Consider the following 12,865-nt stretch of genomic DNA (forward strand, 5'->3'; position numbering starts at 1 on the left):
CTTGCTTCCATTGATTTATTTCTTTATCTGTTGTTTTCAGCTTCAGCAGCACGTAGAAAGTTGGTCTGGAAACATAGAAACGCGGCCCAGAAATCTCTAGTGTTTAATTATTCATACTAGTTTTCTACTTTACATCATGGCTACTGTATCAGGAGATGTAAAGAAAAAACATGACGACAACAAAAAATAAACAAGAGGAATGGAAAATCTACAAAGGGAAATTTCACATCTTCAAATGCACAAAGAGAAAATACACAACTACATAGGCAGTCCCGGAGAAATGCCATGAGACGCCACTGTAAGAAATAACAGAAGTGTAAAGAGAAAAAGAAAAGGGAAGTTGCATGACTACAAACACAATTTAATAAAACAGATAATACACAACTGCAGAGGGAAACAACATAGCTACAAAGACAGGAAAAGATGGCGTGACTACAAATTGACACAAAAATGACAGACATGTAAAAAGAAAGAAAAGGAAAATGACTCATCTTTAAAGACACTTATGGAAAGTTAATGTTTAGAAATTATGTAAAGGGGCTGAAAATACAAACTACATGGCTTCAAAGGAAGAAAAAATGGAAAAAATAGAAAGAGAAAAGACAATTAACTCATTTTTCAGCATGCAATTCTCACTTTTTTCTTTCAATAAATAATAACAGGACAATAAAACAAACAACACAACTATGAAGACAGCTGGAGGAAAAGATACAACTAAGCTTGAGAAACAACTCTGATGCACAGAAACAGAAGGAAAGAATGTGGACAAAGACAAACAACATTACAACTGTGACATGGCATTATAAGAAATGGCAAGAATGAAGACGCACCAAGAAATGATACAACTACAAAGTGACACAGCAGGAAGTGACAGAGACGAGTTAAAATTACATGATTGCAAAGACAAAAAGGAACCCACACATCTGCAGACGCAAAGAAATGCAGCATGACAACAAAGGGACATTAAATTAAAAAGAAAAATACTTTTTCCCAGAGGGAAATTCCAATGTTGTTGTAGGGTTTAAAAAAACCCCTAATAACTAACCCTAATAACTAATTAGAAGATGAAGAAACTTTTTTCCGGATGATGGTGTCTGCTAGGAGCAATAATCATCTGTACGTTTCTAATACAATATAACTAAAAACAGACATAAGCACTAAAGAGTATGACATGATTACTGAAGATAAAAACAAAGACAACTAACAAAAGGTGCAATGAGACAAACTAAATGACTTCAAATAAGGTAAAGCACATGATTACATTGCAACCACAATGCGACAAAATAACAAAACTTTTGCTGTTTTTCAATACAGGCATCTTGCTGTTCAGATGAAGGACTTTTTACATGACTGTGCATGCAAATTCTGTCAAATCCTCTAATTTTATCACAGTCAACACTTTCTGATTCACTGAGTCTTAAAGTGTAAGCTTCACCTGACCGCAGCAAAATTTCAAACAGGAAACAGGAAGTATTCTCTAAGTTTAGGAGTGGATCACAATTTCTCACTATTTCATAAACAGATGTTTTATTTTCTTTTTCCTTTTCACGTGTTGAAAATTAGTCAAGGGCTGTGTGAAAATGTGTGCTCAACAGTGCTGAACAATGCATAGACCAGTACTGGATGTGAGACTACAGAGAAGCTCCATTCTGAAAGGAAAACTACTAATGGAGACATTAATACACAGCACACAAACATGCCCATAAGTTAAAAGGCTATCATTTTCCCCTATTTTATATATAAAAAAATACAAAACAAAAATAGTCAACCATAACCAGCTTTTGTCTACAACCCAACATCAAAACTTTATCTAATCAACACAGTGTTTAATGGATGACTGATATTTATATTGCTACTCTAAAATATGTGATAATGCATCCACAAGATTTAAACTTAAATTAGGAAATTGTTCAATTCAGCTTTATTTGTATAGCACTAATTCATATAAAAAATCTTAAAGCACTTTAAATACACAATCAGCTGAAGCCAGTTCATTGTGATCCAATTGATACAAATTCAAATTAGTCCCATTTATAACTGTTGTGTTCATACAAGCCAATTAAAAAGCACACAAAAACAGTTTCCTAGCCAAGCAAATGTGTTCTCATCTGCATTTAAGAGAACATAACAAACACATTAAAATATAAACACATTTTATGTGTAATGACCTTGGAGGTCTCAAACAACTCACTGCTAGCAAGGTTGGACTTTGTAGTGAGATTTAATACACGGTGACATAAATGTAGTTGCACTACATGATAAAACAGTATATTTATTTCCGCTGGATAGCTTGGACACCATTTAATTTGTCTAGTGGAATAAGAAGCCGTGTCAATATCCTGCAGCTCCGTTTAAAGCAGCAGATGGCGGTGGTGCGCATTTTCTTTACATCCCACGAAGAAGAACGCGAGAAAGCGAACGAAAGAAGAGCACGTGACTCGCGCTAACTGGAAGCAAGATGGCGGTGGCTGTGCGGAATTTGCAGGACCAGCTCGAGAAAGCTAAGGAAAGCTTGAAAAGTGTGGACGATAATATTCGTAAATTGACCGGCCGAGATCCCAATGACTCAAGGTAAGTTGCTTATTAAGTTATATGGGTTTTTGTGGGTGTTTAGAATGTCTCTAACAAGCTTGCTTTTATTGAAACGTAAAACCAGTGTGCTAAGTTAGCGTGAGTTGGCTAACTAGCAAGCAGTAGCACCTGAGGCTTTGGTACCACGTTTTAGCTGATTTGTTTGCAAGCGTTATAACGTACGCTTCTAATGCTGAAATAATAAAACATACGTAGAAAATATTTAGTATTTAGTATATTTGGTTCTTCTGGAAACATTACTGCATATAACTTTTAATTGTAATGGGTAAGGTGTGTTTAGGCCCTGCAGTAGGCGTTGTCAGAATGTCACCCTCCCCATTTTTATTGCGGTTAATGGTTCTTCTTCTACTGTACAAATATGTACGCAGTTCACAAACAGTGGCATATTTTTTCATGAACTGGGCCTAGACTGTGGAGTGACAGGTTGTGCTTTTGTGTTAACCTTGTCAAATGCTGTCTTTACAGACCGGGCCAGTTCCGTCGGCTTAGCGGCCCCTTGGCAAGCCTGGGAGGAGGAGGAGGAGGTAGAGGCAGAGGAATCAACCTTCTTAGGTAATATTGTGCAAATAAACCCCCACACTTAGTTTTTTTTTTTTTTTTTTTTTTTTTTTTAACAACAAAGTACTGATTAATTGAAAAAACAAAAACCCAAACATATCTAACCAAATATGCTTGGGTAGAAAGTAGATATTCTGATTGATCGTACCACTGATCTGTTAGGTAATATTTTTAGCATCCCAAAGCGGAAATTTTGGTTGAAAATGGTGGACTGTAGTATTTCATATCAAGACAGTTAAAAACATAATTTTTTTCCTAATTATTTAGTTTGATGCACATGCATTTAACATTATATTTAAAACTTGGTCAAACTACACATAGTTAAAGCAGTTTATTGCCAATCAAACCATTCAAAATGCTAATAAATAACAATGATAGTCGGTCTTTAAGTTGATCATCCTCCATTTGAAGGTAAAACTTGTTTCATGACTATGTTGGAATAACACATTTGCAGTTATTTGATGTGAAATGTCATGCCTGATTTTTATTTCTTTGTATTCAGGCGTAGTCTCGCTGACATCGGAAGTGGTGGCCCCCCTGCCAAGCAGAGAGACATCGAAGGGGCCTTGCTGAGGTGAGGTCTTTTGTTTTTTGTTTTGTTTTGTTTTTTTTTCCCCTCTCTCTCTCCAATGTGCTGATATAGTTCATATAAATGACCAATTATTGTGGTGGGGTTTTAAAGGGAAGAAGATATTTTCTTAATTCAAATTATTTAGTCCAGAGCTTTGGTCGGTTTTCAAAAATTGATATCAGTATACAGGAGCTTGCCTTACTTCTGTTAAAACTGGCATTCTTTATGTACTTTTTAGAGTTGATTGGCAAAGACTAAAGGCCCATTTATGCTCCCTTTACATATTTAAATAGGTAACGTCTGTTTTAGACGTCACTGCCCTCATACTTTCATGCATCCCTTACATTGGATACATCCGAGGACCACTGTGCCCCTTTGGGTGCATTTGCACTGTTTGGTCCTCTTTGAACGAATCTTGGTCCGTTTCTGTGAGCACCCACTGAAACTATGGTGCTGAACAAAGAAGCGAACTCTGGTCTGCTTTAAAATGGTGACTCACCGTTTACTTCTAGGTGAACCATGGTGCAGTTCACTTGGAGTGTGAAAGCAAACAATCACACTCTCCATCCAGTAAACCAGGAGTGCACAAGTGCGGTCCTTGAGATCTACTATCCTGCAGCTTTTAGATGTAACCCATCACACTTGAATCAAATAGTTGAATTCCCTCCCCCGCATGTCATTCAGCTCTGCAAAAGCCTGGTAACGAGCCAATAATTGGATTCATGTGTTTTTGAGAATGGATGCATCTGAAGGTTGCAGGATAATAGATCTCGAAGACTACTTGGGAACCTCTGCAGTAGACCAAAGAGAGGATGTGACGTAGGATGCGTCGTATTACATGTCACACAACTCACTGCCTTTCCTGCCCCTCATACTGGACTGATTCTGGCAAAAACTGCATTAGGTTTCAACACCAAAGTAAAAACAGAAACCCCAAAGCTGCATGAACTTGGATGCTGTGCCATGGTTTCTTTGCGGTGAATGATATGTTTTCGATCCTGGCAAAACAATAAGCCAGATTGTCTTGTTCCTTCTTGTTGGTTAGCAATTCTCTGAGAATATCGCCCCTAGTGAGCAGTTGTAACTGCATGATGCTGACCAGGCTGCTAGGTCCACTTGAGTAAAGTGCAGTGTGAAAGCACTTTATTATATATTCCTCGCCCAGTCAAACCAAGTGCTCCAGGCTGTTCTGTTGTGCTCTAAACTACATTCGGGAATAATGATGGGTCATAACGTCACCAATGTTGAGAGTATATCTGAAGGAGAATGTTGTATGTTTTTTTTTCCCCCCAGTATGAAGTCATTGTATCTTAAATGTAATTCATTCTAGTAAATGATGTCTGTCAATGGGTATCTGACATGTGTCCATTAATATAGTCAGAACAAAGACCATCTATTTTGCATATAAGCCATTTTTCTTGACTTCATGAAAGCCACATTTACATGATTTTTAATTGCTCTTTAAATCAGAATAAAAATGAAATCCGCTTTAAAATGACCTTGTAAACGCCTAATTAAAATGGCCGTTCCGAATTAAACTTGAATCCAAATTAAGTGGCTGTTTTATTCTGATTTTAAATCCAGATTGAATAATTTCTCGATCATGTATGCATTCATTCCGCTTTAAATTTTTTCCGGTCGTTCTGCGCATGCTCGTTCCCTCGTCTCCCTTCTCCTCAGCAGACCAAAGTAAAGTAGTATGCTGGTGTCGAGCTGCTGCTTTACGACATAATCAAAATCAAAGCCAAAATGGTTCTTATGTGGTCTTCCGTGTTCTAGACCAACAAAAGTAATCAGGAACTGGAGTGTTTTGTGTGTGTGAAATTTTTTTTTGTTGGTTTGTTTTGTTTTTTTTCCCCCATTAGACATAAATGAGTCACGTCCCCTCCCTGTCCAATCAGAACTCTTCCCAACCCCCACATTTAAAGTGGAATTAAATAAATGCAATTAAACGTGGTTTTCTTGTAAACCTCAATTCGGAATCACTATTTCCATGTAAACGCAAAGAAGAATACTTGAATTTTGAATTACTTAATTCTTAAAAATTCCCATGTTTCACCATGTATCCGTGGCCAATAATAAGGAAAGATTCTTCTAAGTTCAGCAGGATTCAAGATTAAAAAAAGCACTTAAATTGACCTTGATGTGGGCTTGCAGGTGTGAAACTACAGAAGATACAACACAAATATGTAAAAGGTCACCAAGATGCGTTGGAGACCAAGCTTAGCTACTGAGCTGAATAATTAGTTGTTTATGCTTTCTGACAGATATTAAGCAGCAGGTGCTGTTTTTAATCTGTGTACCTGTCCCTTATGGGTGTCTCCACTTTCTCTGTTTGCAGGCTGGCAGGGGACCAGAGGGCCAAGAGAGACGTGCGTCACGACAGCGACGCCGAGGATGATGATGATGTCAAAAAGGTGAGAGGACAGTTTGTTTGTAGCGCTGTTTATTGTTCTACTTTGAATATCACAGCACACTGAGTTATATTATGAAATGCCTGCCACTTATACAAGATGTGCAAAATGGTCTAATGAAAGACTAAAATGACTTAAACTGGTTTGCTTTTTGTTCTCTTCCCTCAGCCGGCGTTGCAGTCGTCTGTTGTAGCTACCTCCAAGGAGAGAACACGCCGAGATCTCATTCAAGATCAAACTATGGATGAGAAGGGCAAACAGAGGTGGGTCAACACAAACCTTAAAGATGTACAGATATGCATCCTGTGTTTAGGTACAGCTTTGATCCAAGATCAATATAAATAACAGCAGAATCTGCAAAACGGCATTACAAACTGAAATAAAGGAATTAGGTTTGATCTAATTATAATTTCTCTCATATGGTGTCAGAAATCGGCGCATGTTCGGCCTGCTGATGGGAACACTGCAAAAATTCAAGCAAGAGTCCAATGTCTCTACAGAGAAGGTAAAAAAGTAAAGTCCTGTTTGTAAAGCACGTTGCGTTCAAAGTTAAGATCACATTTTAATGTGTGAATAGTGACCTTCAGATGAAACCTTGTTGCTGGACACTGTTTAGTTGGATCGTTGCTTGTCTTTTTTCATGATTCTTTAACAATCGTTTTACAGCAAAAGCGACGTTCAGAAATTGAGCAGAAGCTCGAGGTTCAAGCTGAAGCTGAAAGGAAGAAGGTGGAGAATGAAAAAAGAGAGCTGTTTGAAGAGAGGAGAGCCAAGCAGACAGAGTTGAGACTACTGGAGCAAAAAGTGGAATTAGCTCAGCTGGTAAAATATTTTATTAACCCCCTTTTTATTCCAACAGATCAAGAAGAATGAGTCTGTATATAACTGTATTTCTGTAGCTTTCAGAGTAATGATATTCTTCAGAAGATATCATTTTTTTAGTAATTTTTCTTCAACAGAATAGTTGTAGTTCAGGAACGATAAAGTCAGTTGTGTTACATTAATTTGTGAAGAGGACAGGCCGTGGATTTTTCTTTTTTTTTTTTTCTCCTATATTTTAAGAGTGTCATCTTTCTCCCCTCAAATCACAGCAAGAGGAGTGGACAAGCCATAATAATCGCCTGGTAAAATACATTCGCACAAAGACCAAGCCTCATATCTTCTATATGCCTGGAAAAATGTGCTCCGCAACACAGAAACTCCTCGACGACTCCACCAAGAAACTAAATGGTCAGTCAGTTTCTCATCTTTTAATACTTTAAATTTAAAGAAAGTTTACAAAAATGATCAATGTCTGCTCACGCGGGAAAACATTGAGTCATTTGGAGACGGGTAAATGTCTGTTGATAACTCTGTATTTTTCTTTGGACAGCTGTTTTTGAAGAGAGGTGCGAAGCATTTGCTGAACACCTCAGCAAGATGGAGTCGCGCCCCCGGCGACAGTCAAACCGCGACCAGGATGGCAACACAGCCTCAAGGATGGACCAATCGGCGGAGGGTAAGCCAGCAGGTCAGGTAGCCAAGCTGACAGGTAAAAGGGGTGATACAGAGATGGAGGAAGATGAGGAGGAAGATGAGGAGGAAGAGGAAAGGGAGAAAGAGGGGGATAGAAAGGTGGTGGAGGGGGGTGATGGAGATGAGATGGAGGAAGGGGAGAAGGAAGTGTTGAAGAAAGTAGAAGAGGAGGAGGAGGAACCAATGGCACTGAGTGAAGAGGGCAGTGAGGAGAAGAAGGAAGGAGAGGAGCAGAAGGAGAAAGGAGAGAAGGGGGGAAGTCCAGAGTCAGAGGAGATGGAGGTGGAGCAGGGTGCAGAGAGGGAAGGCAAGAGTAAGAAAGAAGAGGTAGAAACAGACAGTAAGCAGTGGCACACAGACCTTGAAAATAAAAAGATGGAGATCCAGTCATCTGAACCAGCCATAAGCAGCCAAGAACCACCAGACTACAGTCGTCAACCCGAGCCCAGCTTCGCTGTAGGAGAACCAGCCGCGCAGCCTCCTGCAACAGAGGGCGCTTCTCCTACCAAAGAACTCCAAATGGCCTACACTACCCTCACACAGGATTCCTCCAGCCCACCAAGTAATGTTAAAGACTTAAAAATTGAGTCCCAGACAGAGAAAGGAAATTCAGGCGAGGAGGCCCCTCAAAAGCTGCCTGATTCCCAGGAGGTCTGCATCCCCGACCCTGCAAAGGGGGACGAGGACGGTGCCAGAGGAAGGAAGAAGGAAAAGGAACAGAAGAAACGCCGCAGTCACAGTAGCAGCTCCTCCTCTTCCTCCTCTGGCTCCTCCTCCAGCGGAAGTTCGTCATCTTCTTCCGGATCCAGTCGCTCCTCCTCATCCTCATCCTCCTCCTCTTCCTCCTCGTCCAACAGCAGTAGCCGAAGTCGCAGCCCAGACGGCAACAAACGCAAGAGGAGGCCATCCGATAAAGGCAGGGACAAGAAGAAAGGAGAAGAGAGAAGTCACCACAAGAAAGGAGGGAGTAGTGGAGGAGGGAGGGACTCGAAGGGATCAAAGGAGAGGAGAAAAAGGAGGAGCGAGGAAGGGAGGGGCAGGTCTTCCCGGAGTGATAGGGAGCATAAAGATAGAGACAGGAAGGACAAGAGACGGTGATGCGATTTGTCTTCTGTGAGGAGAGTTAAACCTCCAGCTATTTACAACATGACCTAAGTTTTTAAACACATTTCTCCTTAAAACACAATTTTTAATTACTGGAAGTTTTAACATAGGTCGACTTCTCGACATCAAATTTATTGGGAATAACCAAATTAAACCAGAGTAATGGATGGTTATATGCTATCACCTTTTTTCTTTTATTTGGTAAATGTGTGCCGATGTCATTTAATTGGTTTTGTAATTGGACCAAATGGGCCAGACTTGAGAGATGTCTGGATCCCATCTTTCAAAACAGATATTTTGACCTTAGTCTGACATTTGGGGTCAAAAAGGTCCTTTGACACTTTGGAAGAAGCAGTGGTGTTTTTTTGTTTTTTTTGTTGTTGTTTTTCACCTCTTCTGATGGCAAGGCTGGGGTACTGATAGCTGGTAGGAGTGACAATTCATATACAGTAGTTCAGTTGTGACATTGCTGTTAAATCGCCTACATGTCAAGTGTGATTTGCTCAACTGTTGTACTTTAAATGTTTGGGTTTTTTTTTTTTTTTTGTACCAAATCATAATTGCTCAGAATTAAAGGTGAGGTGTTGGCTAAAGTCTGTGTGGAATGTGCTTTTGTTTTAATCTTCTACTGTAATAATCAGTTTAGTGTAGAAAGTAGTTTTCTGCTTATACTGAGTTGAAGATCAGCCTTAAGTGTATGTGCTGAATTATTTGCATTCTGCAACTTAAAATCAAATAGATTAATATTGTCAATAAACACAGAAACCTTGAAACCTTGTTTAGGTCCTTATATCTATTTTCCACACTTCCCAACAGATTTGATGTCAAATAATCAAGATTTTGTGTCAACACCAAGCAATTATCTTAAAAATCAGTTTAATAGACAAAAAGGTAAATCAAATTAAAAGAAAGTTCCACTGGTCTTCAACGAATGACATTCTGCTTTGGCTGTTCAGTTGTATCAGAACAAGCTCAGCCCATAAAACGATTCATTTTACAAATAGAAAAGTCTTGTTCCTGGTCCATCCCTTTAGGATCAACCACGGCATTTATCCCAGTGAGTTTTACAGCTACTTGTGGATTTGTGCAGTCACGATGGTTCAAAGCTTTTCATTTTCCACTGTCATGACCAGCACATGGACCATGTATGGATCAGCCATCATCGAACGGTTCTGCTTCCTCTTCACTCCTGCTGGTCTGCCAGATCGTTCTGCTCAAAATATCTGCAAGATCAACAAATGGAGTTACATTGCATGTAAAATGCACTGTACTTAATTCTATAAGTATAATCAAGTAAAACCCTAATATGACACCAGCCATATGTGCATGACTTAAGCCGGGGTAGTCCAAAGTCAGTCCTCCAGGGCCACTGTCAATGCAGACTTTCACTGTTTCCCTGTTTCAAAACACCTGACACATTAAATAGATCCAATAGCCTATGAAGTTCTGCATAGTTAATTTGAGTTAGGTGTGTTGGAGCTGGAAAACTTGCAGGATTGTGGCCCTCGAGGAACGGAGCTGGACACCCCTGACCTAAGCAGTAAAGACTTAGTGAAGTCACCTGGCAACTAGACAGATGAGTAGGTTGAGGGCAGGCAGTTTCTCATCTTCTTGACTATCCTGGGGAGTCATTTAAAAAACAGATTAGGGTTCACAAATACCATGAAAAGAAAAGAAAAATACTTGCTGTAAATATTTAAAAATAAAAGATCTAACTGTTACAGGACTGGGATAGTTTCAGAGAGAGGATGTCAGTCATTGTTCATCAGCCAAGAAAACTACAGAAGAGGAATACCAGAGTGCTTCGGAGCTGGGCACATCTTCTGGCCAGCTGTCTGATGGAGGAGTGGGCTTCAGGCAGAAGGGGCTTCTCCAAGCAGGCCAACAAAGCATACAACCAGCAACCCTGTTATTAAAATTGACAACTTCACAATACTGTAACAAAATAGCTGTGCGATAAACAAAGCAAGTCTCCATATTTAGTAGTGACGGGTATGCGTTTCTCACACTTAGTTCTAAATTTTAAATCATGAACTTAATGAGAGAACATGAGAGAATAGCTTTCTGTCTATAACATTAATGTGGAACTGGAAAATATGGAGTCACCTAATCCACTCACCAACTGTGGAACAAATTCTTGCTCTTCAAACCAGTTGATAAGGATGTCCAACACTGTCAGTACTGTGCTCTGAAGACCAAGAGAAAAATCCCAATCAAGTTGCTTAACTGGTAAATAGTATTTTTAAGAATGTCAACATAGGGAGGCCACTTGCCTGGTTCAGTCTGCTTACAATGCTTAAGAAGGGAGGAAACCCCACCTAAACACAAACAATGAGATCAATTCTCCAGTAAAGTTTCCAATATTTTATAAGAGCAATACACATATGTAGTCTGATTTCTTATTTTTGTAAAACAAGTAGAATACTGGTAATTCTTATAAAATAAATATTCAAGCTTCTTGGCTTTCACTGATTTGAACCAGGCAAGACTCACTGATATCCTCTGAAGACCACCCCCCAAAATAAAACTGATAATCAAATAGTTATGCAACCTTGCTATAGTCCAGTGCTGGATCTTGATCTGAATCTGTGAGGCAGGATGAAGAGCCCTGGTATACCCTCTCTCCTAAACAAAACCTCTTCCAGCCTTCCTCGTCTGTTAGCCTTGGCTAAAAAGAAGAAAGAAACACCCAAAAAACACTGAAACATTAATTATAAACGTAAACCGATCACCATTTTTATGCCACTGCTCAAATCGAAGGTCACAGACTACTAAGATTAAACAATATGACATTGTGACTTTATGAGATCTCACCATCTTTACATTGTCATCCAGAGTCTGGGTACTCCAGTGTTGCCTGTTCTTTGTGATGCTCTGAAAAGGAAAAAGAAAACAGATTAATTATGGTCAAAGCTCTAATTCTGTTACATGTTAAAACAAACAAGCAATTTCCAGTTAACTACTGGATTTGTTAATGAGATACTCAGTTAAACTGTAACACGGAATTACACATGAATTTGGGCTCTAAAAACATGATTGCCTGAAGACAGACACAGGAAAGATTAATGGAAAGCTTTTTTTTTGTTTGTTTTGTTTTTTGTGTGTGTGTTCCTTACCTGTCTGACTTCAGAAAAGTTACTGACTTGCTGCTGTTGCCAACTTAAGCTGGGGGAGAAACCTACAGGAGCAGCATGGCACTCCGCCACCTGAAACACAACATAATCTATTTCTTTTCTTTTTTCTTTTTTTACATTTTAATAAACAAATCACCTTATTTTACTTAAAGTCAATACATCCATCTTGGGAATGATTTGCCACTGTATTTTTTCCCATTAATATGCTGTAACACAGTCAACCTCTTCAAATAAAATACACAATATGTTATTTACTTACAGATACGTTAACTGTTTGTTTTTTCTTAAGTTTCTTGGGGTCGATTTGAGCAACCACCACGTCTGGACACAATGACGCCTCCAACCTAATGACAGGGAGGTGCATTATTCAACAAAAGCCCAACCTAGATTGGATCGCCCTGCCCGGCTTAATGAAAAGGAGAGGACCCACCAGTGCAAGATACAAAAAGTGCTTTATGAATTGGACAGAAATACTCCTTCGAATTCTATCTTTCCTCAATATTTACAGTATTTTATGCGGCATGTGAAACACATGCTACCTAGATACACAGTCCTGATAGCACGCAGTTTGGGAACTTACTGGACCTGTCGTAGGTACTCTTGGGGGTTCCTCGGTGTTCCACTGAAGTCCAGGTCTTCGTTTCTTTCTCCACACTCCACCGGCAGCAGCTTCGGCATCAACTCCTCCACATCCGACTTCATTTCTAAGGCCTAATGTCAATGTCTAAAATGTAAAATACTGTCGAGCATACATAAAATGCAAATGCTCAAAACAGCTATGTCTTATCAGCTCACACCTACGTTTACAAATTGGGCGCCATCTTGTTTGTACACCCCGAATGATGACGTATTTTTTGTGCGCCAGGTTTGTTCCCATGGTAACAAACGCCATACCTTGTCAGCCTTTTTTCCCCCCGATATAGTACGAAGTCCACAAAAAGTCCACATTTAAACGTACCATAAACACTGAGATTTTT

The 12,865-nt window shown here is 39.4% G+C and overlaps 2 protein-coding genes across 2 annotated transcripts; one reads left to right on the top strand and one right to left on the bottom strand.

The window, feature by feature from the left end:
* The first annotated feature begins 2,412 nt into the window (after positions 1-2,412).
* Positions 2,413-8,765, top strand: pnn (pinin, desmosome associated protein). The gene is made up of 9 exons (XM_041971890.1): positions 2,413-2,571; positions 3,058-3,144; positions 3,653-3,724; positions 6,063-6,138; positions 6,304-6,398; positions 6,565-6,640; positions 6,802-6,957; positions 7,227-7,365; positions 7,508-8,765. The coding sequence occupies exons 1-9, from the start codon at positions 2,459-2,461 to the stop codon at positions 8,746-8,748; spliced, it is 2,055 nt and encodes a 684-aa protein (XP_041827824.1). The 5' UTR covers positions 2,413-2,458; the 3' UTR covers positions 8,749-8,765.
* gemin2 (gem (nuclear organelle) associated protein 2) lies at positions 8,042-12,734 on the bottom strand. Its single transcript, XM_041971892.1, has 10 exons — positions 12,469-12,734; positions 12,148-12,232; positions 11,871-11,960; positions 11,569-11,628; positions 11,306-11,422; positions 11,028-11,072; positions 10,874-10,942; positions 10,550-10,660; positions 10,316-10,374; positions 8,042-9,977 (listed from the first exon to the last, which is right to left on the bottom strand). The coding sequence occupies exons 1-10, from the start codon at positions 12,588-12,590 to the stop codon at positions 9,938-9,940; spliced, it is 798 nt and encodes a 265-aa protein (XP_041827826.1). The 5' UTR covers positions 12,591-12,734; the 3' UTR covers positions 8,042-9,937.
* Positions 12,735-12,865: the final 131 nt, after the last annotated feature.

The sequence above is a fragment of the Melanotaenia boesemani genome, chromosome 20 (genome assembly GCF_017639745.1).
Source record: "Melanotaenia boesemani isolate fMelBoe1 chromosome 20, fMelBoe1.pri, whole genome shotgun sequence".
Lineage (NCBI taxonomy): Eukaryota > Metazoa > Chordata > Actinopteri > Atheriniformes > Melanotaeniidae > Melanotaenia > Melanotaenia boesemani.